Source organism: Gracilinanus agilis, chromosome 3, assembly GCF_016433145.1.
Source record: "Gracilinanus agilis isolate LMUSP501 chromosome 3, AgileGrace, whole genome shotgun sequence".
In the NCBI taxonomy this organism is placed as follows: domain Eukaryota; kingdom Metazoa; phylum Chordata; class Mammalia; order Didelphimorphia; family Didelphidae; genus Gracilinanus; species Gracilinanus agilis.
Genome location: NC_058132.1, coordinates 294,379,260 through 294,405,587, shown reverse-complemented (window position 1 = coordinate 294,405,587; position 26,328 = coordinate 294,379,260). Strand labels below are relative to the sequence as shown.

Sequence of the window (26,328 nt, the reverse complement as noted above, 5' to 3'; positions counted from 1 at the left end):
CAGTAACTACACGTGTTTATTGAGCATCTCACATTTGCAGATTTATGAAACATACAAGAAAAAAAAAGTCAATCAGAAAAGTTTTGAAAATGCAGTTGATAGCAACTATATTCAAGTGGAACTCTAAGCTATATATACTCAGGTTAGATTAAAACTGTTAAATGCATGGGGCAACATGGATGACCTCTCATAATTAGTCATGATTTTGTACATAATTGCAAAAATTTGGACACCTCTTAAACCAGAGAGATCTGAGAAAAATCCCTTTTGCCAGGATTTTTAATCTGTTTGTTGTCTTAAGGGAAAGTTTCCCAAGAATTAGAAAGACTTCTTATTTTAAGAACTTAAAAAACTATCAGATGGTCAACCATACTTTGATAGAATCAAAATAGATGGGCCAGTTGAGAGAAACAGCCAGACTTTCTAAAAAGGTGTTCAGCCACTCTTTGTGGAAGTCTTAGAGCCTGGAGCAATCCAAAAGAAAGGAAATCAATGATAACCTTTTTCTGTGGCCTTCAAGTAATCTCTCCCATCAATAAAACACTACTGATAAGCAGGTACTGTGGCCCATAGATTATACTTTCTAATGTAGCAAGGTGTGCAAAGCCCATTCCTTTTGTCTATGTAGGAAGAAAAACAAAGGTAATAGATCAGAAGGGAAATAAATCTTCAACCTGAGCTTAAAATGTGCTGGATTTATTGGCCCCAAACTAGGAAGTATGAAGTCCAGTTGAAACAAAATATCTTTTATTATTATTATTATTCAGAATTTATTCCATTTAAAATTATTCATTTTATTTTAATTTCAATAGCACATTTGAGATATAGATTTTTTTTATTTCATCTGCCTATATCTCCTTCCATGCTTTTTCTGACAGCCCTATTTCCTAACATAAAATTGCCCTGTGCAACCTCATTATTATTCACTTTTTAATAAATACTATCCAAGTGCTAGAAGTTTAAAGAGAGAGGGGAGGAAAAAGCCTATAGCCTTCCTGGGAGGGGGTCAAATGCTATAATTTTACTCTATATAAACTTATGCCCAGAAGGAAAATCCCAGAAGGGGATAATGGCTTATGGTTTCTCCTAGCTCTAGGCTCTGCTTTAGGGAGAACCACATTATCTGCCCTGCTGCTCCCTGCTTATGTCCAACTGCTACAGGGCTTTATAAGGAATGGGCTGAGGTATAACTCAGATGAATTTACCATAATCAGATTTCTGCTGGCTTTTATTAACCTATTGTGGGACTGAGCCCAATGCTGTAGCATAATCCATATATTTATGTATATAGACAGGATCACAGAAAATTTTAACATCAAAAATCTACAGCTAAAAGCCCTATAGTCTGACCCCCTCATTTTATAGATGAGGAAACTGTGGCCTGGAAAGATTAAGTGACTTGCCCAAAGTCACACCAATAATAAAGGCAGACATGGGATTCTAATCTATGAGTTCAAACCCAGTTTCACCACATAGCCTCTGTATACAATAGCTTTTTTTTTTTTTTGGCTAGTATATAAGAAAATTAAGGTTGACGTCTTAAGTTATTTCAAATACACATTGTAATTTTTCACCTTCTATAGTTCATGTAATTTTAGAACTTCAAAAGAAGTTCATCTACCATCTTTAATTTAAAAATAATAATAACAATAATAGTAATATAACTAGCATTTACATATATCACATTAAGGCTTACAAAATGCTTTATATGTGTTGACTCATTTGATCCTCACAACTCTATGAGGCAGTTGCTATTGTTATCTCCATTTTATAAATGTGAAACAGAGCCACAAAGAGATTAAATGACTTGCCCAGGATCACACAGCTAGTAAGTATATAAGAGGCAGGGTTTGAATCCAGTTCTTTTTCCTATTTTATATATATATATATGTATATATATATACATATATATATATATACTTTATTTTATTTTTTTTAAACCCTTAACTTCTGTGTATTGGCTCCTTGGTGGAAGAGTGGTAAGGGTGGGCAGTGGGGGTCAAGTGACTTGCCCAGGGTCACACAGCTGGGAAGTGTCTGAGGCCAGATTTGATATATATACTTTTTTTAACATTAAAAAAAGGTTTTGAGTTCCAAATTTTCTCCCTCTCTCAAGTCCCTCTCCCACCCACTGAGAAGGCAAATGAAGTGGTAACCATTGTACATGCAAACTCGTGCAAAACATACTTCCTTATGTTTTCAATGAAACAAAAAGAAAGCAAGAAAAAGAAAGAAAGGGAGAAAATTATACTTCAGTTTGTACTCAAGAGTTCACCCAATTCTCTTTCTGGAGGAGGATAGCATTTTTAATGAGTCCTTCAGAACTTTCAGATCATTGTATTGATGAGAGTAGTGAAGTCTATTACAGTTGTTCATCATACAATGTTGCTTTTATTTTGTACAGTGATCTTCTGGTTCTGTTTAATTCACTTTGCTTCATATAGGTCTTCCCAGGTTTCCCCGCCCCCCTTAAAATTGTCCCTCTCATCATTTCTTATTGCACAATAGTGTTCTATCACAATCATATACAACTTTTTTAGCCATTTCCCAATTGATGGGCATCCCCTTAATTTTCAATTCTTCACCACCTTAAAAAGAATGCTATTAATATTATTATACACATATGTCCTTTTCATTTTTCTTTTCTTTCTTTGGGGTACAAATCTAGTAGTGGTACTGCTAGGTCAAGGGGTATGGACAGTTTTATAGTCCTGTAGGTGTAGTTCCAAAAAAATTGTTTTCCAGAATGATTGGACCAGTTACAGTTCATTAGTGTACCTATTTTCCTACATCTCCTCTAGTATTAGTATCTCTAATAGTTATGAAGTGGTGCCTCAGAGATGTTTTAATTTCTATTTCTCTAATCAATAGTAATCTAGAGCATTTTTTCATATGTCTATTGGTAGCTTTGATTTTTTCTTGTGAGAAATATCCTTTAATCATTTATCAATTGGAGAACGGCTGTTAAATAAATAAATGATAAATAATAATATAATAAATTTGATTCAATTTCCTACATATCTGAGGAATAAAATTGTTTTTAATATTTTATTTTTGCAATTACATGTAATAATTTTCAACATACATTTTTCTGAAATTAATTCTGACAATTCAGAAATGAAATTCTGAAAACAAAAATGAAATCCAAATTGTCTCTCTCCCTCTTCCCTCCCCTCTTTTCAGAGAAGATAAGCAATTTGATCTGAGTTATGCTTGTATTATCATGCAAAACACTTCCACATTGGTCATCCTTATAAGAGAATCCTCATATAAAACCAAAACCCCCAAATTAAAACATAAATGAACTAATGTCAAAAATAATATGCTTTTATCTGGATTCTTACTCCAACAGTTCTTTCTCTGGAGGTGGATAGCATTATTTGTCATATGTCCTTCAGAATTGTCCTGGATCAATGCCTTTCTGAGAGGAGCTCAGTCTTTCACAGTTGATCGTTGTACATTATTGCTGTTCCCATGTACAGTGTTCTCCTAGTTCTGCTTATTTCACCCAGCATGAGTTCATGCAGATCTTTCTAGCTTTTTCCCAATTCATCTTGTTTTTCATTTCTTATAGCACAATAGTATTCCATCATCATCATATACCACAGTCTTTTCAGCCATTTCCCAATTGATGGATATACTCTCAATGTCAAGTTCTTAGACACTACAAAAGGAGCTGCTGTAAATATTTTTGTACAAGTAGATCTTTTCCTATTTTTTATGATCTCTTTGGGATACAGATCTAGTAGTGATATAAAGGGTATGCACAGATTTCTAGTCCATTGGACATACTTCCAAATTGTCTTCCAGCACGGGATGGATTCATTCATAACTCCCAAAGAAATTAAGTTTTTGAGAATGCCTTTAAATATTTTTGACATTATTTTATTTTGTCAAAATGCAGCCTCCCTGCTTATCTCTTTTAATTAGGTCTATTTTTGTTTTTTTTTTGTTTTTTTTTTTTTTGCTAAAATATTTATTACTGTGCCTGCCTTATTTACTTTAGCCAAAGCATAATAGATTCTGTCCAAGCCCTGCATTTTAACACTGTGGGTGTGTCTTTTGTAAACAGCAAATTGTTGAAATCTGGTTTCTAATCCATTCTGTTATCCAATTCCGTTTCATGAGTGGGAACTCCGGTCTTCTTGACTCCAAGTCCTGTATCAATTTATAATTGCATCACTTAGCTTCCCAGAAAAGATCAAGATGACTCCTATAGATCTCAGTTTCCTTAAGTGATTTGCTCAAGGTTTTGAGTCAATGGAAGAATCTGGACCAGAATCCTAATCTCTCAAAGTAAGACATTAGACTGAGCAAGTGTAAAAGGTAAGCTTGGCTTTACCTCTGTAATGACCAGTGTGTGTTTATAGGGAATAAGTCTTTTAGGTTAAGTCTTTCAAATATGACATCCTTCTATAAAAAAAAAAACTGATGAAACTCTAATACTAAAAGAAATTCTAATACTGTTAAAGTGAGACAGACTTGATAAAGAGAACGGTCAGGGGAGTTAGAACTTGTATGGGTCCAATACATACAAAGGTCCAGAAATCTGGGAGTAAGGAGAAGCAAGCTAGGAGAGAGTTGTAAATGACAAGGACTCAATATGTTCTCTGGGCAAAAGCAAGCTAAAGGTCTCATTTTGCAAGGTAAAGAAAAGTAACCTTCCCAGGTTCCCATGTCTATTCCTCATTCGACTTGGTTACCACCTACATAGCTGTGGTGCCGAATTAGAGTCTGACTAAGGCATCCAAATACCTTTTAAACTTCACAGAACAGCTCCTCACCCTTTCTATCTTAAAGGAAATAAAAATAGATTTAATAACATGAAGCTATATCAGGAGAAGAGCAAAAGTAGTGCTCATCCTAATGGAAAGATATCAGCTCTTACTCATTGAAAGGCTTTTGATTAAGTGTTACTGTAGATCCCATCTGAAATTACTTCAATAAGCAGTTATAGTTTAAAGCTTAAAGTACTTTTAATTGTGAGCATTTTTAATTTAAAGACATCTTTAAAGATATCAAATGAACCTAAAATTGTTATATGTACACAAATAATTTTTCTTAATTATGTTCTACTATTTGACCCAGCTATTCCCCCCCGCAACTTGTTGATTATATTTAATATCTAGTGAAACCCTATTCTGATAACATCATTGTGGTAAGAAGGTAACCAGGGTTCTTGAGGGCCTTGCCAGTTGTGGCTTCCAGTGAAATACAGATTAAGCATTATATTCCAAGAGTAACCTTTCCCATTTCTTCTAGCTGCAGGTTCCTTGTCATCTAAGGTTGTTACCTTCTACCTACTCTAAACTTTTCTTATATATATATACCTTTTTATATTCAAATTTTCTCCTTCTTTAGAACAGAAAATCCTTAAAGGCAGAGATACTGGTTTCCCTTCTTTTGTATCCCCAGATCTTAGAATGGAGTTTATCAGTTTCTTAATATAAACTGTTGTGAGTCCAATGAAAGTGTCTACAATGAACTGTATATCTGTCATTTAAGAATCATTAGGTGAATTAGGAAAGATTAATCACCAGAAACATGAACAATAGACTATTAATTTTTGGTACACAGCAACTCACGAATACCATCTAGTAAAACATGGAAGGACTGAAACTCAAAGAGATGGCAAGTCATAGGATGTGAGGATGAAATGAATAAGGAAGATAACTAGAGATAAAGGATAATAATCAACCTCCTTAGCTTATAGATGATGAAACTGAGTCCTAGAGAAGCTGTGACTTGCTCAAGGTCACATAAATAATAAACAGGAAAGCTGGGATTGGAACCTATTTGTATCTATATCATTGAAACCATTGATCCTTGAAGTAACGGTAAACACTGCTGTGCATTATGGTAGAACAGGATATATGGCTTAAAGAAGCATTATTAATAAAAAATTTTTAAAAATTAAAGGCAAAAATTGTTATTAAACTGAATAGGCATTTTTTCATACTTTATGTGTAGAAAAAAAAAAACCTAAAAGAAAAACTGACTGATCTCTTTTTTAAAAACTTTATTCAAAGAAAAGAAACCAAAACCACTGGAGTTCCCTAACTGAAATTAACTAGAACACCCCCCCCCTTCCCCCATCTCCTGAATCTTCTCAGAATCAAAGGCCCCTTCCAGGCGCAGAATTGGTCCTTATATAGACCAATCCGCACCTGGAAGTAGGGGGCATGGCCTCTCCCCTGCACAGGATTGGTCCAATTTGAGACCAATCCCATGCCAGAAAATAGGGGGTGTGGTCCCTCTCCTAGCATGGGATTGGTCCACTCAAGACCAATCCCACACCAGGAAGTAGAGAGGAAGGGGCCCCTGGGGCATGCTGGGGAATGTAGTTTCCCTAGCCACAATACTTCAAAACCCACATTTGGCTACTAAAGTTTTTACCTTCAGTATATCATTTATATATTTCATATTGGTGGCTAGAGAAAATAGGAAAACACTGTTTAGGCTGTAGCCCAATGCTGTAGGTATGGCTTGTAATATAGAAAATAATACTGTCATATTTTCTTGGGGCAGCCTATCAATTGCCCTGGTTGGAATGTTGACCTTGGCATGAGTCATTGGGAGGTGCCAACTGGCAGTTGGACCCAGAGTATATAAAGGCCTGGAGACCCAGGGCTAGGTTCATTTTTCATCCTTCACTCCTCACCTTCCCTTCTACCCCTTGGGTGTGGGAACTGGGTGGATCAAGGGAGGTGGAATGTGGGATATTTTAGTTTCCTAGCCAGGCAGGGTTAAAGATCATTGCTGACCAAATAGGAACATCAATCTGATATACCAATTATTCCTTTACTATCAAAGAGACCATTTTATTTCTGTCCCAGGGCTGGTCCTTTGGGTCAGCTGAAGATCATAGCAAGGAGTTTATCAATATCCTGAATTTAGATCTAGAAGGCAGTAATAAACTAGTTTCATAGTTTTCCTAAACCACTCTCCATCCCTTTTCCCAAACCAATTTATTCAATAAATCCTTAATTTAATTTAAGAACTAGTGCGTCCTGCCTTCATCTTAGGTCTAAATAGTGACAGCTGTTCAAGATTGTAAGAGAGAGACAGAGTAACTCCATTATTGTTTAGACAGGAAGCACCATACTTCCTTTCCTGTCTAATCTCTCTACCAACCAATAGGAGTTACTTCCTCAGCCAGGTCAGAGGCTGAAGAAAACCATCTTTGAGGGGTTTAGTCCTTACCAAGGGAAATTACATCAATCCCTTGGCTGACTTAGGCACTGGGTATTTGACATTCCTACATTTAATACCTCCTGTCTATAGCTTGTGACTAGTCCATATTAGTTTCCTGACTGCTTTACAGCTTTACCAACCACCATTACAGATTTAGTCATAAAACCCTCATTACAGGCTCAAACATGGTACTCTCTTAGTTTAGGTTCAATATTGGTTTAAAATGAGTCTTTCCAAGTCAGTCGACAGTTAAAAAAAAGAGAGATTTACTTTGTCAACACAGCAAGAATATGCAACACAGTGGCATTTAGCTCCTTTGGACTCAACCTTTTTCGTCTATATTTGGAAACGCTGCTCTTTTCAGTAGGTCTTTTAAGATATAGTGTCTCTGGCGTTAGGCTCCCACTAAGCCCAAGAGGCCCATATGACACATGACTTGAGAGTTTTATGTCACTAAATGACCAAGAAGCTGCATGAGGAAAGCAGAGGATCATCACTTTGTGGGACAACTTTTTTCTTCTTTTTGGTAAAGCCTCCCTTTATTGTGGATGGAAAAAAAGCAGTTGCGTGGTCCTGTGACACCCAGTAACCAAAGGGAAAATTTCAATATGAAAAAAATCAACTGTGGTATTGAGAAGCCAAGGAAATGCCCAGGGGAAAATATAATGTTCTTAGACAAATATGCTTATGAAAACAATATCTTGGTATTTCTGAATTTTTCTTTAAAAATATATTAACTGTACCCATAAAAGACCTTATACACAACATAAAAGGTCTCGTCATAAGTAGAATTGAGAAGGAGGCAATGCTAATCTTTGGGGTACCCAGTTTACCTCATCAACATGTCCTTGTCTTCAATCAGACACCCAATGTCTTCCTTATTTCTTCCCTCCATATCTCTTTCCCATCAAAATCTCAGATCTTTTATTCATATTACTTTGTAATTCACTGATTTTCAGTCATTTTTCAACATGCAAACTCTATATAATCTCATTTGGGGTTTTCAGGGCAGAGACACTAGAATATTTGTCTCCAGCTCATTTTTACAGATGAAGAAACTGAGGCAAACAAGGTTAAGTGATTTGTTTTAAGGGACGATATTATAGATGGCTAATAAGAAGCCAGATCTAACTCCAGGCCCAGCATTCTATCCACTGTACCACCCAGCCAAATGACTGATAGGGTTATACAATTAATACCACAAATAATTTTTTAACTGAGACCCAAAACTTAAGCTAAAGGGATAAAACTATGGTGAAACATTTTACTCATTTCTCAGTGGATGGACCATTATTGGAGGATGAGAACTTCCCAGTGCCTCTGAAATCATGGAGTCATCTACTTGTAAGGACAAATATGCTCAGATTCACCAGTTTCTTCTTGATACAACCCATATGTCTATGTCAATATCTATATCTGACAATATGTATATCTATAGATTATATAGATATCTATATCCATCTATCTTTGTCTTTTGGTGCAAGTAACATCAATGCACACAGGCATACATATGTATGTATATGCATATATATAAATATAAATAAATAAATGTATATATATATAGATAGATAGATAGACACTTGTGTGTGTGTGTGTGTGTAACCATAAGGCTAGAGCTAGAGGAGACCACAGAGACTTTAAAATTTACAACTATGGAGTATAATTAGCTTAGACAAGACACAGCCAATCTGTTGTCACAGACCTTAAAGGTAAATGAATACATGAACACTGAGATTCTTAAAAAATACAATATTTCAGAGTTGTTGTACCTATTATATTTTTAGTCAGTAATCAACAGAGATCTACACACTGGATTTTTTCTAAAGTTCTTTTCAGGACTTTAACTTGTTTCTTTATCTTTTTGTTAAATATATGTAAGTATGAAATATATATGCTGAGGTTCCTACTATTATAACAGCATTGTGTATTTTTTAAATTAACTTTTCCATTATGTATATAGATATAATGCTCTTATGTGTATATGTAATAAACCAAATTTTATTTTTTAAATATATTTTAAAATAAATATAAATAGTTATACTTCAGAATCTTCTCTGGATTGTTACGATTAAAAATGATAAAGACTGATAGTATAAGAGAAATTAATATTTTAATAGCCATGGCCTTGTTGGTGAAATATATATAATTGCACTTGACTGTCTTTCAAATTTACCGCAGGAGCCCATCCTCTCTCTGTCGTACGCCAGCCAGCCACCCAGGAAAACCAAGAGGCTTTTTCTAGGCCCTTCTCCGAATTTAAACTGCCCTATGCATGGGGACGCTTGACATCCCCACGTCTTAAACTGGAAACTGGAAACCCATTGGAATCACGGGAAATGTAGTCTCACAATCCCCACATGTCCATAGGAAATTTGTAACATACTTTTAAATGGCATCTCCCCAATTCCAAACATACAGGATCTTTGTATATGCTTCCATTGACAAACTAATGTGTAAATTGTACCATTTAAAAGTTGAAAATGAAGATTAAATACAGCTTTTTGAAGCATACACACACATGCAGGCATATATATTTTATTATATATAATATATATAGACAGACAAATATATAATTTCTCTTTGGTACGCCTGATCTGTCCAATTTAGCTGCTCTCTTGTGTTCGAACCCATTTATATAATTTTTCTTAATGTTTCCATTCCATAGGTATTTTGGTAGTTGGTATATTCCAACATCTTTATTCACTTTCACAACTTTAAGGCAGAAGTTTTTAGGAGCCAAATGCCGAGAGACATCCAACAGCAAATGTCAATGCTCTTTTGACACTGAATGTTTATTTACAGTTGCCTCCCCTTGGACGCTATAGCATTTTAATATTCTGCTGCAAACCTTCCACATTGACAAAAGTACATCAATACTGAAATATCAAGAAAAGAATACACTCACTACCTACATATGAGACAGATACATTTTTCACTGTAGGCCGAATCAGATTATACATCTTCTAGTGCCATTTTATAATCTAAATTATTTTCTCTGGCCAGCTACAACCTTCCAAATCCTAGGAATAGTGTAGGTAGAGATTTTTGTAATGGGTACCAGATAAAGAATCATTTGAATACAGCATGTAATAGAGTAATTATCTCCTTTTCCCCCCACCCAAAAGGAAAAATTTTAAGGAATTCACACGCATTTTGAAATGATGTGGGGAAATGAAGTAAGCATGGATTCATAAATCTTTCTAATTTGCAGGATGCTTTATAATCTAAAAACTAATGGTGATAATAACAAGAACAAAGAGAGGCAGTATTTCTTAGTAATAGCGAGCTGGCCTCAGAATGGGGAAGAGCTGCTTTGGAAGCCTAGCTCTGACACATACTGATTGAGTGACCTTTGGCAAGTGAGTTAATTTTTCAGCGCCCTCAGGCAATGCTATGACTCTATTCTTATAAATGAGCAGTTGCTCATCTTCTTTGGTAGACTTTTGTCACCAACAGTTGCCTACATGAATGGAATCTGAGAGCCAGAGCTCCCTTTCCCATAAGATGATAATAATAGTGGATTTTTATTATAGCTCTTTAAGATTTTTCATTTACTTTTTTCATAATTCATCTTCACAATAACCTATGAGATAGTCCAGGTATTTTTTTTTTTACGGAGAAAACAGGAATTTTTATTTATCAAATATATGTGGTCAAACAAAATGAAAATAGTTATAAAAAAGAACTGCCAACAATTAACAACTAAATGAAAAAATGGCCCAAACCACATAATAAGAGAAATGCAAATCAAAACAAATTTGAGGTTTTACATCACACCCAGGAAGTTAGCAAAAGATTTCAAAAGAAATGAAGTTAATGCTAGTCCAGGTATATTTTGAACAAATTAGAAAACTAAGGGTCAAGGAGAGCCAAACTACTGACTCAAAGTCTCCCAATTCAATCACATTCCTAAGGTTGGGTCAATAAGATAGAAACCACTGTTTAGGAAACACCAATAAACACTAAAATCAGAATAGGTGTTTAGGGCCAGAAGGGATCTAGAATACCACTTAGACAAAACCTTTCATTTTTTAGATTAGAATTTGCTAATTGATTTGCCCAAATCACAAAGATAATTAGAAATACCCTTAAGGAAAAGTTAAGGAAATGAGATTCCCCAAGAGGATATTTCAGAGGTCAGCTGGGTAGCTCAGTGGATTGAGAGCCAGGCCTAGAAATGGGAGGTTTGGTGTTCAAATCTGGCCTCAGACACTTCCCAGCTGTGTGACCCTGGACAAGTCATTTGACCCCCATTGCCTAGCCCTTATTGCTCTTCGGCCTTGGAGGAAGGTAAGGGTTTAAAAAAAAAAAAGGCTATTTCAGTGATAGCTCTCTTCCCCAGCTTTCCTTCATCTTCCTCTTTATGCTTAGAGATCCCAATTTTAATTTTTCATTGTGAGCATTTAGGAAAAAAAAATGGAGGCCTGATTTACTGTTTTGTTGATTGTTTAGACTCAAGAAAGTGTAAATAATCCAGTATGTATGCCTATCTCCCCTTGATTTAGCCATGTTGACTGTTTTGATAATTGCTTCCTTTTCTTCATATTCATTAATCATCCCTTTAACATTTTGTTTTGGACATCACCCTAGTGCTAGTATCAATAATATGAAAATAGGTCTTGATCAATGACACATGTAAAACCCAGTGGAATTGTACCTTGGCTACCAGAGGGGGGTGGGAGCAAAAGAGGGAAAGAACATGAATTATGTAACCGTGAGGAAATATTCTAAATTAATAAATTAAATAAAATTGAAAAAAATTTGTTTTAGAATTTTGCCAGGAATCAAAGTTAATCCATCTGACCTTACAGAGCCAACCCCACACCCCCACACCTCCATCCCCCACCTGGGCCTTTTAAAAAATCTTCCTTTAGGGGCAGCTGGGTAGCTCAGTGGAGTGAGAGTCAGACCTAGAGACAGGAGGTCCTGGGTTCAAACCTGGCCTCAGCCACTTCCCAGCTGTGTGACCCTGGGCAAGTCACTTGACCCCCATTGCCCACCCTTACCATTCTTCCACCTATGGGTCAATACACAGAAGTTAAGGGTTTAAAATTAAAAAAAAAAAAAAAAAAAAAAAAATCTTCCTTTAGTCTAACATCTCTGCCATTTGCTGTAATGGAAAGATTTGATGTTGGAGGATTGAGGTTCAAATCCCTGCTCCACCACTAACTTCCTATCTATATAAATTTTAAGTAATTTTACCTTGTTGGTCCTCTGTATCCTTATATGTAATATGAAGGGATTGGACACAGATGTCAAACATGTGGTCCTGAATGAGGCCTAAACTAGATTAAAATGTATTTGGGAAACAGCAAAATAAATAACAATACAATCAAACACATATGACATTACATTTTTATTTTTATTTTTTTACATTTTTAAGCCCTTAACTTCTGTGTATTGGCTCCTAGGTGGAAGAGTAGTAAGGGTGGGGGTCAAGTGACTTGCCCAGGGTCACACAGTGACATTACATTTTAAGCCTAAATCAACACATGGTCCACAATGATCCTTATGTATGGATTAGTGGCCTCTAGTCCCTCCATCCTTTCTTCTTGAGATTGATGCTATTGGATTGAATGATCCCCAAAGGTCAATTCCAGCTCTAAAACTAGGAACCCATAACCTTTAAAATCATAGGCATTCACTGCTCTTCAAAGCAACTACTGTTCTAAGCTGTCCCTTTATTTAACATGTTTAATTAGAAACTAAATGGTGAACATCATGGTAGCCTTTAAAAGGTAATTATCCCAGAGAGTTTAAATAATTCCAATGGCCTAAATGCCAAATTGTTGATAATGCAAGCTGCCACATATTTGACTATAAATGCCTCAGGACATTCATTTACATATAAAAGAACTAGCCTAGTCAATTAAGACCACAGGTTAAATTATGACTCAAAGTGATTTGGATGGGGGAGAGGAATGTTAAACATTAACAGTGGCTACTTGGATGACATACTGTAAGATGATCCGGTTATGATACACACTTGTATTTGTAGTGGTTCTACATATTTGGCAAATACAGATACATGAAAAAAAACCCAGTTACTTAATCATGTCATTCTCCTAGTTTTTAGACAGCACGCTCTGTAGGACTTAATTTGCTTTGTTCTTCACCAAAGGTTGGAGGAGAGGAAAGAGGAAATGGTGAATTGTAAAAATAGTCAAACCATTGTTATTTCTGCAACCCCTTCCATCTGTCATGTAAACCTTTGCAGATTTTGTTCCTTTAGGGGAAACACTCAAATGTGTCACTGCTTAATAAGGCTTTTATTCACCCAAATAACTGCTGGCTTTTGTGTTTGCTGAAAGTGTGAACAAGGTCACAGATTTTTGAGTCAGAATTGTCAAAATCGTCATCAATTAATGTTTATTGAGTGGCCAAGTGATAGGAGGATATGGTTCCATTAAAAAAAAAAAAGCAACAACAACATATATACATTGACTGATTCCACTTGCACACAGTTTTTTTGGATCTCAGAACTGTGGGACCCAGATGGCTTAGGAATGAACAATAAAAGTCTGCTTGCATGCTTCCAAATTTCTTTTTTTCACTTACTCTAAAATTGCCAAAAATTGTTACATCAGTGGTTGCTAGTTTCTTTTTTTTAAATGATGCTTCGATTCAGTATTATGGTTGTATGTTTTATAGATCATTTAAAGAGAACTAACATGTTGAACACTGGACTCAACATAAAATATCATGGCTTCTGCCATGAAGAATTATGGTGAGAGACACCAAATGGTTCCTTTTCTTTTGTTTTTCTTGTAGTGAATCGCCTTCATTATTGTGTCCATAATTATGTAGGATTTGAATAACTGGGTAAAATGAAGTTCAAAGGAGAGTTGGTTGGATGATGGTAACCAAGGTCTGCTAGCTCCAGGTCACCTGGAAGGTGAGAGAGGGTTATGGCTGGTGATAGAGAAGACTGCCAGAGTAGTAAATTTCTTAGGTGAAAACCAAATTTAAATTAATATGAGGAAGCAAAAGCAATGTAGCATGTTACTCACTTCTCTATTTCAGTTAAGGATCTTACTGCACCATACTTTAATAATCATACAAATTTACCACCATATCATTGAACTTTATTCTTTATTACATCTCCCATTTCTAAATATTTACCATATCATAACAATTTAACCTCCTGACCATTCTTTGCATGTGCTCCTTTCTCTCCATTCAGTCAATCATTCAATAATTATTTATCAAATGCCTACTCTGTGCCAGGCACTGTGCAAAGCACATTTAGAAGACTACCATTCTAGTACAGGTCCTAAACCTCTAGCCTGGAGAGACTTTAGCTTCTTATTTGTTTTTTTTTAATCATTTATTAATATTTATTTTTTAGAAAAGTTAACATCCTATTTGGTTTTCCAGTTCCCTATCACTCTTCTCTTCCAATTAGTGCTCCACAGAGCAATAGCACAGTCTTGACCATGCTACTTCTCTGTTCAAGAAGCTTCTCTTAAATGCCTCCTATTTCCTAGAGATAAAGTACAAATTCTTTGACTTGGCATTTAAAATCCTTTGCAATTTGGTTCTAGTCTATCTTTTTTTTTTTTAAACCCTTGTACTTCGGTGTATTGTCTCATAGGTGGAAGAGTGGCAAGGGTAGGCAATGGGGGTCAAGTGACTTGCCCAGGGTCACACAGCTGGGAAGTGGCTGAGGCCGGGTTTGAACCTAGGACCTCCCGTCTCTAGGCCTGACTCTCACTCCACTGAGCTACCCAGCTGCTCCCCTAGTCTATCTTATCTTTGCAGACCGATTCCTTGTTATTTCTCTCCTCCTCATCACTCATGCTTCAAATAAAATGTACTCATTATTATATGGTACCTTATACATGGTATTCTAGCTTCTGATTTTATGCTTTTCTTCCATGTCCAGAATGCATTTCCCTTCTCTCCTTCCATCTTTTAGCATCTCTAGCTTCCTCCAGGGTTTGACACAAATCTCACCTCTTAAACGAGATCTTTGTTAAGTCCCACAGTTGTTAATACCTTATCCTTTCACCCAAATTACTTGCTATATATTTAGTATATATTTTGCATTGACATAGCCAGAGACCCATTGTTTTGCCCTAGTAGAATGTCAACTCCTTGAGGATGGTCACTGTTTCATTTTTGCCTTTTTACTTTTTATGCCTAGAATAGTGCCTTATCTATAAGTCAGGCACTTAAATGCTTGCTGAATCAGTGAAGAAACCATGCTACCTAAAGGAAAGTTTGCTAACAATGCAAAAGGGCTTCCAAAAAATGTGCAGTGGAAAAAAGTGTCTTCAAGGGTGAATAGAAATTTGGGGCCATTGAGTCTGGAGTGAACAGTAATGAAAGTATGGAAAGAGATATCAGACAAGAATGAGAAAGTTGGGAGGTTGAGAAACAAATTAGCTATAGAGAAGGATCACCTGATGAGTCAGATAGAGTTAATGAGGAAACTTAATTCCTGCCCTTTCTTACTTTAAGTCTATGTTCCTAGGATTCTTGGATCATTTTCTAAAAAATGGTATGATGGGACTTTTCCCTTTTCATGCTCTCTATGATGGACCTACATATATATCTATATATCACTGGGCTAGATGGCAGAGATTCTAAAAGGTATGAAGTATCTCAAGGATATCTAATATATTGATAATTTCATTGAGAAAACTGGAGATAAATGGTTGAAAAAGTTAAAAACCATATGAAGTACATAAGTGCTTAAACATTTATTACAAACAGTAAATACTAATCAAATTCGTGTCTGTATATATATATGTATATATATATATACACACACACACTAGGGTCAGGACTTCTTAGAATTAAAGCTTCTTTTGCTTTTTTTGTCATGGTATATCTAGAAACATTCTTCATCTCTCAGTCATGTGTCATATATATATTTTCTAGGAATGAATTTCTAGAAGGAACCACCAAGCTCAGAATAGAGTGAAATCATTGTGATTGACTGTGAAGTTGAAGGGCTCTGATCCTTTGCATCTTGTAACATATGCAGAGACAACATCAAGCTCGTTTATGTGAAAGCAAGCACTCTCCAAGTTCTAGGAAAAGAAAACAAAATGTATTGCATCTTATGGTGCTTTGGGAATAGGGATTTGCCATCTTGCTATTAACTGCCACCAATTTGATCAATGTGACTAAGCTATTTTTATAAGATAGGGCAAGTAAAACTATTCAGCCATTCTATGAACATACTTGTTTCTAGTTTTCTTATCATCCAATAACTTCTTTTTTCTTCCCATGAATATTACATGGATTTTTTCAAAACAATTTTTTATTGGTATCTATTGTTTTTACATTACCTTTATGTATTCAGGGTGCCCAAGCCAACTCCTATAGGCTAATGAGATATGATTGTTAAATTTTCAGTGGGAACAGTTGAGCTTCAGAAATCAGCAAATGTTACCAATCAAGAATTGATTTATTGTTTTATTGGTTGTCTAGATTTAAGAAAAGTGATGAAGGAAATGTTAATGATGTAGATTAAATCTAAAAATATGTGTCACATAGATTTTTTCCCCCTTGGAGAAGCAGTTGTTAAATATATATCAGTATACCAGTGCCAATATTTCCCAGTGTATCCTTTCATCCTTTCTAGAGAGCCATCCTTTATAATGAAGAATAAAAGGGAGCAGGAAAGAAGGGAATGTTAGTAGTGGAGCCAGCCTGTTTTTTTCCTTTGGATCCAGGTATCTTGGATTTATTGTCAGGCCTTAACTTGTCTATGGTATGATATAAGAGATTGCTTTTTCTCATGCCTCGAATGGATTAGAGTATTAATCCACCTAGCATAATGAAGAAGCCTTTTTGATCACTTCAGTTAATAGATCTCTTTTGTTCAGCTTTGACCAGCTAGAAGGGAAAAAAAAAACTGAAGGGAGAAGCCAAAGGAGAATTGAAATGTTTAAGGGAAATGATTGTCCAAGGGTGTGGCATAAGATTTCAGTGAGTGGTGTTTGGTTTGAGGAAGCAAGCTGTTCCCTGGGCTGTTACCCAAAATGTGTACTCTTGCTCAATCTTAACTGTGAAATATGTTTAATTCAAGAACCTGAGAAATTGTTTTTTAAATGACTATGCTTGAGTTTTTCTGAGTCACGGGGTAGCTCTGTCCATCTTTAGTTTTTTCTAAGCAGAAATGCTTAGATTAGAATAATTTTTAAATGATGCAAACATTTCTGGCATACTTGTGCCAACAATACAGGTCACAGTCTTTTCTTTCACCTGCTATTCTTTCTACTAAAACATTCTGGGCCTCAATTATCTTTTCTCCAGAATAAAGAGCCTGAAACAGATAATCTCTAAGATTGGAACAGATAATCTCCAAGATCCTTTCCTCTTCTAAATCTATAAGCTTCAAATCTCAAATCTATAAGTCTCAAGGACTGGGGGAGGAGAGACGAAGAAGAGAGGTCAATGAGTGACTTCCAAAGAGTCCAACCCATTCAAAATATTTTAGCCGATTTTAACTCCTTGACTACAATAATGGACTTTTCTGTACAACCTTCCCTGCACTCACAAATCTTCATATTTTTAGTACTGTAAACTACTTTGTTTCTCTGTTTGCTCTCTGTATTCTATCACTTTGGGAAGAACCTTGTAAATCAATTCACATCAAGACATTAACGACTAGAAATCTTCATAATTTTTGCATTTTAGATGGCTCAGTGGATAGAGTATTAGACCTATAGTTAGGAAGAACTAAAGTTCAAATCTAGTTTCAGACTTTTGAAGATGCACAAACTAGTCGTGTTGTCTTAGACAAGTCACAACCTCTGTCTTCCTCAGTTTCCTGGATAGCAAAATAGGAATAATAATAGCACCTTCTTCACAAGATTGTTATGAGGATTAAATGAGATAGTATTTGTAAAGCACTTAGTAGAGTGCCTGGCACAAACTAGCATGTCTTCTTCTTTCCTCTTTCAGAATAAGAAGGACCAGTGTGAGTATCCTAAAGGCATGAAGCCCAAAGTGTCTTGAAATTAGTCAATAAGATAAGGGAAAAGAGATTGTTTTTAGTTGAAAAGCCTTCCTTGTGCTTCTTAGATCATAACACATAGACTGGGGCTTCATAGAGAGAAAGCTGGCCTTGACTCTAGAAAGACCTCAGTTCAAGTCTCCTCTCAGAGACATACTGGTTGTGTCACTGTGGGAGTCACTCAAGCTTTTCAGTTCTTTAACCAGCTTTCTAAGACAATGAGTTTCAGGGAAGGCAACACCCTGAATTAATAGGAGGAGTTTCCTCACCAAGAAGTTCCTCTATTGGGGCAGCTAGGTAGCTCATTGGATAGAGTACTAGACCTGAAGTTGGGAAGACCTGGGTTCAGATTTGGCCTCAGATACTTCCTAGTTGTGTGACTCTGGACCTGTCACTTAACCTCATTTGCCTAGCCCTTGCCCTTCTATCTTAAAGTTCTTACTAAGACATAAAGTTGTTTTTAAGTTCCTTTTGTAATAAAAACACAGGTTCTGTCTCTATCTCTGTGAAACTCAAATGATAGAAACTTAAGTATCAGCAATAATTTCTAGGGGAGACAGCTGCAGACTCTGCAGCTGTCTCCCCTAGAAATTATCATAGGACATGGGCAGTCATTTATCTGACTTCATCTCTGCATGGGCTGGCTCTCCTGCAAGTTGCTCCTTTTAAGTCAAAGGTTCACACAAATGCTGTGATTAGCTTCAAAGAAGAAGATGGAGAGACTTGCAGAATAATTGACAATGATAAAATCAGATCCTCACAACAAAATGGGCTTAAAAACCCTTGAACCTGGTTTGTATTGTCAAATAAGATAACTGGGTAGCAAACTAGCTGCTACCATGTTGGAGAGAGCTAAGGCAAGTCCACTTGCAATTTGGTCTTACAACAATTCATAGGACCTTAACCCAGGAGAGATTCTAGGAGTTCTATGAACATGGATGGGAGTAGGTGAATTAAATATTTGGGGGGGACTCCAACCCAGTCCAATCCCTGGAGAACTCATCGTGGGAGTCACAGAGTCATGTGTCTGCCAGCCTGAAGACAACATGATGTGATGATAGGAAGGCCATTTAGCAATTGGAGGAATTTAGGTTTGAAAAGCCAGCCCGAGAAACTGGGTCACTCTCTTGGCTCCTAGGTCTGATTCTTTCTCTTAGCTCTCCTGGTGGCCCTTATTGTGCTTGTGTATGGGATGGAATCATGGAGTGTATCATTCTCAGAATAACATTTTGGTTTATAACCCTAATATGTTGAGTTAAGTTTGCTGGCCTTAAGGGAGGTCCCAAACTGACCTTGCTTTAGGCTGAACAGTAAACCTTGAAGTACTCAATGATCTCAGCTTAGATAGAATTAGTAGATGTAATCAAACCTGAAGTACTCTTTTGTATCAGAAGTTTCTCCCTTAGTATCAGAGACCTCTCCCAAGGAGTCCAGCTCTTGGCTGGAACCATCCTTTCCTTGTAGCATTGTATAACATCAGCCTCTCCCAGGTAATTCAGCCTTGAACTCCTCCTTTCTTTGTATCCTTTGTAAAACTAATCAAAAGGACAACCACTGTCTCCAACCCTAGACAATTTCTTAAAAATGTTCATTTGAAGGATAATCCCTTCAGGGAGGCTTGATTCTATCAGGATTTTCCTGCGAATAAGGGTTTTTTCTATACATCTTTGGACATTTGTCTCAGGTCATTGACTTGAGACTTTACCCTGTATCTCTCTCTCTCTCTCTCTCTCTCTCTCTCTCTCTCTCTATATATATATATATATATATAATATGTTCCATTTTAAAGATGGATTTCCCTGGTCTCATTTTGAATAGTGGCTCAAAGGGTACATCTTATTATTTCAAATCCCCTTGCACTTCCACTTCACACACTTGTAATCTCTGGCAAGCTGAGGTATGGAGGGCCCTGCATTGGGCTGGAATCCAGAACCTTATCTTACAATAAGTTACAAAGGCTGGAAACCTCATTTCTCTCTTTCTTTTTCTTTACTAATAAATAGTTATAGTTATACATTTAGCATAAAGCCTCCTAGGTTAATTTTCATATATAACTGGGAAAAATCTTTGATCTTTATTTCAGTATCCAATATCATTATTTTTCATTGTCTTCCTGTGTTATTTTACTTTATGCATTTAAAAAAATTATTCTAAAAAGGGATTCATAGTCTTCACCAGCTTATCAAGGACTTGGGACACAGAAAATGTGTAAAGAGTTCTTAGGCTAGCATCCCAGTATCCTTGTGACACTAACTGGGAATCCTTCTCTTGTGAGTGGTACAACATGCAGTGGTTCTCAAACTTTTGTTGCTGTTGCTCACAGCTCAGCATTTTTCCTGGCTCTGAGGAATCCAGACATACGATGTGAGCGTTAGACAGTCCAGCCTTAGAAATAGAATTACAAGTGCAAATTTCATTCAAATTTTGTGAGACTTTTGCATGTGCATGCAGTTGCAAGTATAAATTCCATATCATTGGTAACTCACAAAGCAAAAACTCCTAGCATAGTCCCTGGCACACCCTTTGACAACCAGTATTCTAGGAAGTAGAAAAAAGCAGACATGTTAACACAAATTATCTTTAGAATTTTTTTCTTGCCTCAAATTTCACTAATCCTCTTCTTTGTCTCTCAGGGGAAATTGACCTTCAGATTATCTCTAAGGTTCGAGCTCAGTATCCAGAAAGTCACATCAACAATGAAGTAGTTGAACCCAATCCTGAACAGATCACCAAATACAAAGGTACAGTACTTTATCTAGTTAGGAGCAAATGGAACTGGATGAAGAACTAGAAAAATTGAAAGAGAGCAGGCTATCAAGGTAAAATACCTTTCTCTAGAATGACCATGTACAGATCTTTTTCTTCTCTGACTTCTCCTGCTCTACCTCCTTTTATCCTTTCTCCCTTTTTTCCAGAAATGTATGAGGAATTGCTGCAGTAGAAATTCTCCCCAGGATACAGATCAGTTGTTGTTTTCTTGTGATTTCAACTCTCCTTGACTGCATTCTGGGGTTTTCTTGCCAAAGATACTGATAAAATATTGCCATTTCCATCTCCAGTTCATTTTTGCAGATGAGGAAACTGAGGCAAACAGAGTTAAGTGACTTACCCAGGGTCACAGAGCTGATAGATGTCTGAGGATGGATTTGAACTTCCTGATTCCAGGCTCTGTGCCCTACCCAATGTACCACCTCTCTGCTCTTGCAGATCTATAGCTTATAAATAACTTATAGTCTTAGAGAGTTGCCTGGAGGACTGAAATCTTACATGACTTGCCCATGGTCAAGCAGCAAAAGCAGGATTTGAGTTGGTTTTCCTACTCTCTATATGCACTATATTATATATCTTCTCATCCCCTTAAGCATTTGCAGTATGACTTTTATGATATGTTCTGCTCTAAGGCTATTAGGAGAGAAGCCTAATTAAACCTATTTCCTGGTGAGCACAAGTCCCTGGAAAACTAAGCAATAGATAGTAAAACCTCCAAGTGTTGTTTATTTACAAAAAACCTTTAACTCTGTCCTGTTCTTCCCTAACCTCTACTGTGAGCCATTTCATCTTATATAATTGTATAATCTAAGGTGTGTTTAACTGTGTCCTCTGAATCAAATAAATTGACTTTCTATTGATAAGATTCACCAATTTGTTTTGCTTGACTATGCATATTTATTACAAAGAATTTGGTTTTTTCTCTTTTTTTTTTCCAGTGGAGTAGAGGGTTGGAGAGAGAGAAAATTGATTTGTGTTCACTTAAAAAATAATTTAAAATAAAGAGGTGGGGAAGTGGTACAGATGTACAATATTAAAAGCACTTTCAGATAAGGTCCATGTATTGGTGGCTATGTTTAATTGTTTTATTTCCTCATAAGAAACCCATCTGGGGGCAATCTACAAATGTCATGCAGAAACAAAACACATAAATAAAACTTTTTTAAAAAGGAAAAAAAGATAAGTTCCATCCCAGGAAATAACAATCTTTACCAGGACACAATTCCCATCATTATTTCTTGTCATCTCTCTCTTTGTGCCCTTAATTAAGTTTAATGCTATAAGACAATTCAGATGAGATCAATGGCCTTCAGGATTATATAAAAAAAAAAAAAAGAAAAAGGTGCTTTATACCTGTTATGTATGTAACTTTGATTACATTAAAATTCTAAATGGAAATGGATTCCGCATTTGCAAGTGAAATTGACAGTGTGCTACCTCTTCTCTGTATTTTAGAGCGTGTAGCCACGGCATCAAACCTCAAGAATGTAAAGTTTGCTTGGCATCAGGAGACATCATCTGAATATCAAAGTAGAATAATGGAGAAAAAAGAGCTTCAGAAATGGAACTTTATTCACATGATTCAGGTACAGATCTTTTTATGATAATATGCTGTCAGGTAGAAGTTTTTCTGTTTGTTTGTTTGTTTGTTTTCAGAAAAATATATGGAGGATAACAAATGTCTCAACCCTTAGAACAGTGAAATTCTTCAGAGATTTAATTTTACCAGTGATCTAAATTTATCCTAACTGAAGGCAAAAATCGGTAACTATGTTTTTTTTTTTTCTTCTGATGTTAAGTTTGAAGGTCTCTGTTCTCTTGGGTGATTGCTTCCCATATCTCTGTAATCATTTACTGAAAGCTCTTGTTGGGTTTAAGGAAGACTGTTATCACTTCTTCAGGTACAGTTATTTTAGCCATTCTCATTACCTGGGTAATGTGCCCACCTAGATTCTACTCTTTTGACTGTCTGTATTAGTGTTTGAAGGTTAAGAGTAGTCAGTGGAAGAGACTGTCCCTTGGGCTAGAAGGCAAAGGTCCAAGAGGCTTCTGAGCTAGTCTAGCCTGTGTTGGGTTATTGTATTTAACCATTTCTGCTTTGAAATTTGTACTAATTTTAACTCAGTATTTTGGTCATGTTGAGCTGAAAAGTTGAGAGGGTAATAATTAGGAGTTCTGAGAAGTAGCTGCCCCATGGTTCTTCTGTAGTGGTCTTCAAATACACCTGGGCAGGATCCCCTCTGAGGAAATCGACTCTAAGTTTACAGTGCTTTAGCAATGTCAGAATGATGGCAGTTACTGCTCTTACATTGATCAGCACAAAGTTACTCATGTTGAATGGGCTTGCACATTATAATAACCAATAAACAATTATAAATATATATATATAACCAATTATAATAACCAATAACCAAACATATCACCTTGGGCTGGGCCTAATTCAATTTACTGGAGAATCTGTTAATACCATCAAAAGCTGTCATTTTTCCCAAGATTTAAAGAGGTGACTGTGCACAAAAAGTTGATCCAGTGCAAAGGGCTTAATTTTGAAGCAGTGTTCCATGAAATAGAACCTGATTTTATTGTGTTGGTGCCATTATCTTTCAGAAATACTACAATTTTTCAAAAAACAGAAAAAGCATGGAATAGGTTCCTTATGTTTGGTTGCTCTACCAATATCTGAGAAGTTCTGTGGTATAAAGATGAGAGAGTATGATATTTGGAGACATGAAAACTTGGGTTCACAGCCTAAATATGAAACTGATGTGCTGTAAGAGCATGGAGAGTCACTTAAATTCTCTTTGTCTATGATCTGATAGCCCTCTGGACTTAGAAGACATTTGGAGAAGTTTTTGAAGATACCTAGCTTGGTCCTCTAGTTTTACAAATGAGGAAACTAATGTTTTGCCCAATATTAGACAGTGAGTGACAGTCTTAATTTGAATCTAGATTTTCTAACTCCATATCCAGTCCTCTTTTTCCTTCTCCATTACTTCCTACTTCTTCCTTATTATTTATTCCTGTTCTTCTCATATAATTCTTCCTCCCACCACTGTAACTACAAGTATTTTTATCAAATCTTGGAATTTACAAAGCAATTTATTGCTTTATAAATATTACCTCATTTTACCTTTATAAGAACCTTGGGAAAGGGGTGCTATTATTGTTCATATTTTACAGATGAAGAAACTGAGATAGATGGAGTCACTTAACTGGAGGTTGAGTGACTTATCCCAGGTCACATAGTTCATAAATCTCTGCAGTTGAATTTGAACTCAAGAATTTTCTGACTCCAGTTCCCCTACTCTGTATAACTACCTTCTAGCTACCAATGTACCATACTAGGAAACTGCCTCAGTCTCCTCATTTGTAAGATGGAGATAGTGGATATGGTGGTACATTGAGGAAGCTAAGGCTGATGGGTCTTTTAGACTCAGGAGTGTTAAACTATAGGAGTCTAAAGCTGAAAAGATGGCTTCGCTATAGCTAAAATCAGGATGGAGAGCTCTAGGAACAGGGGATCAACAGGTTATCTAAGGCAAGAAGAACTGGCCCAGGTTAGAAAAAATGAATCAGGTTAGTTTCCATATTGATCATCAGTGTTGAGATCAGCCCTTGAGTAGCCACTGAACTTCCAGTCTGGATGAGGCAGCAAGACCCAGTCTCATAAAGAAGGTGTGGGGGAAGAAGAAATAATTCTGTGCAATTCGGATATATAAGATATACTACATGCACTATATAAATATCAATCATTATCTACTTTGTTGAAGACACACAAGGATTTTGGTGGCCTTGGAAAATTCTCAAGTTGAATAGCCCAGTGCCTCCCTTTCCCCCAAATTCCCTTTTGTCTAATACTCTCAGTTCCCATGAAACATTCAGAACCTCAAACTTTGCTCTTTTTTTAATAAAAACTTGCACACCTTAGAAACCACACTCTGGTGAACATTTTGTTCCAAGAAACAAAAAGACAGACTGTCAGTTGCTACAGTCTAATTGCTTTGTTTTCACATTTTCCGTTTTCCTTATTTCTAGATGCTGTATTATGTAAAAGATATCCCAGCTACTCTGAAATTTTTCCACAGTCTCCTGGATACCAAGGGCAAGATTCTTATTATTCTTGTGTCAGGTAGGTTATTCTCCTTCCAAACTGAATTTAAGAGTGCAAATAAGTGAGAATATCTCTCTCTCTCTCTCTCTCTCTCTCTCTCTCTCTCTCTCTCTCTCTNTCTCTCTCTCTCTCTCTCTCTCTCTCTCTCTCTCTCTCTCTCTCTCTCTCTCTCTCTCTGTGTGTGTGTGTGTGTGTGTGTGTAAAAGGTTTATATAATTTAGCTTCATACTAAGTCACTTGAAGATGGCTTTTGCTAGACAGTTAGTTGATCTTTTGGGAATTGGAAAGACCGTTCATGGCAGATCTTAATTTGAGAGCTCTCAAGTGGGCTAAAAATCCACCTACATTTCCCATGTGGGACCAATTCAAGTGCTTGACTTTAGTTTGAGAACTCTTCAATGAGGGCTGCTGAACAAACAAAGCAGAGTGCAGTTATTTGACTGTACCAAAAAAAATGAGTGTCGTTTTTACATACACTTTTACTTAAGCCATTGAATAGGTACTTCTAAGAGAAAAGAACATAGTATAGGGAAAAGAACACTGAATCTGAAGCCAGGAGAGACATGGTTTGGAAATCTGCATCCAATATCCTCTAGTTGGAAAAATTTGGGAAAATTACTTAATTACTCAAGGCCTACATTTTACCATCTGATGAATGTAAAATGTAAGATGTGAAATAATTTACTCCCAGTACTTAACTCATAGGCTGTTATGAAAATTAAATTAGATAATGTATGTATAGCACTTTATAAACTATAAGACATAATATAAATTCCAGCTATTATACCCTTAAGAATTTCAAATGGCTTCAGAATCCATCCAAGTATATATTTCTATACTGTTGCCACGTATGTGGAGATAGCATGGTATTGTGGATAGAAAGCTCTCCTTGGAATCAGGAAAACTTGGAATCAGGGTTCAGTTCCCACCTCTGACACATAGACTGTGAGACCCTGAACAAGTTCCTTTACTTCTAGGTACTCTAATCAACTCTTTAAGTGCTGACTTGCATTAGTAAAAGGAATTGTCTCGGCTTAGAGTTCCTTTTATCAATGAAATTATAGATCTGGACCCTATGCTTAGCCAACATATGTATGCAACTTTTTAAAGAAAGCTAGCATGGAAGTATAATAAAAGAGAACTGAAATGGGAGTAATATTCCATTGAGATGCTGTTGCATCTTCTTTGATCCCTTATTTTCTGACTTTAGACACCTAAACTAGTTAAGTAAGTAGACAAGGGGCAAAGAGAAAGTGAACATGAAAAAAAATTCCTAGAAATG

At 36.2% G+C, this 26,328-nt stretch overlaps 1 protein-coding gene across 1 annotated transcript in view; it reads left to right on the top strand.

The window, feature by feature from the left end:
• Positions 1 to 26,328, top strand: part of HNMT (histamine N-methyltransferase) — a 53,653-nt gene that overhangs the window by 12,742 nt on the left and 14,583 nt on the right. Inside the window, exons 3-5 of the mRNA XM_044669900.1 lie at positions 20,800 to 20,907; positions 22,391 to 22,521; positions 24,971 to 25,064. Coding sequence (XP_044525835.1) covers positions 20,800 to 20,907; positions 22,391 to 22,521; positions 24,971 to 25,064 — 333 coding nt within the window. The remainder of the gene's footprint in view (positions 1 to 20,799; positions 20,908 to 22,390; positions 22,522 to 24,970; positions 25,065 to 26,328) is intronic.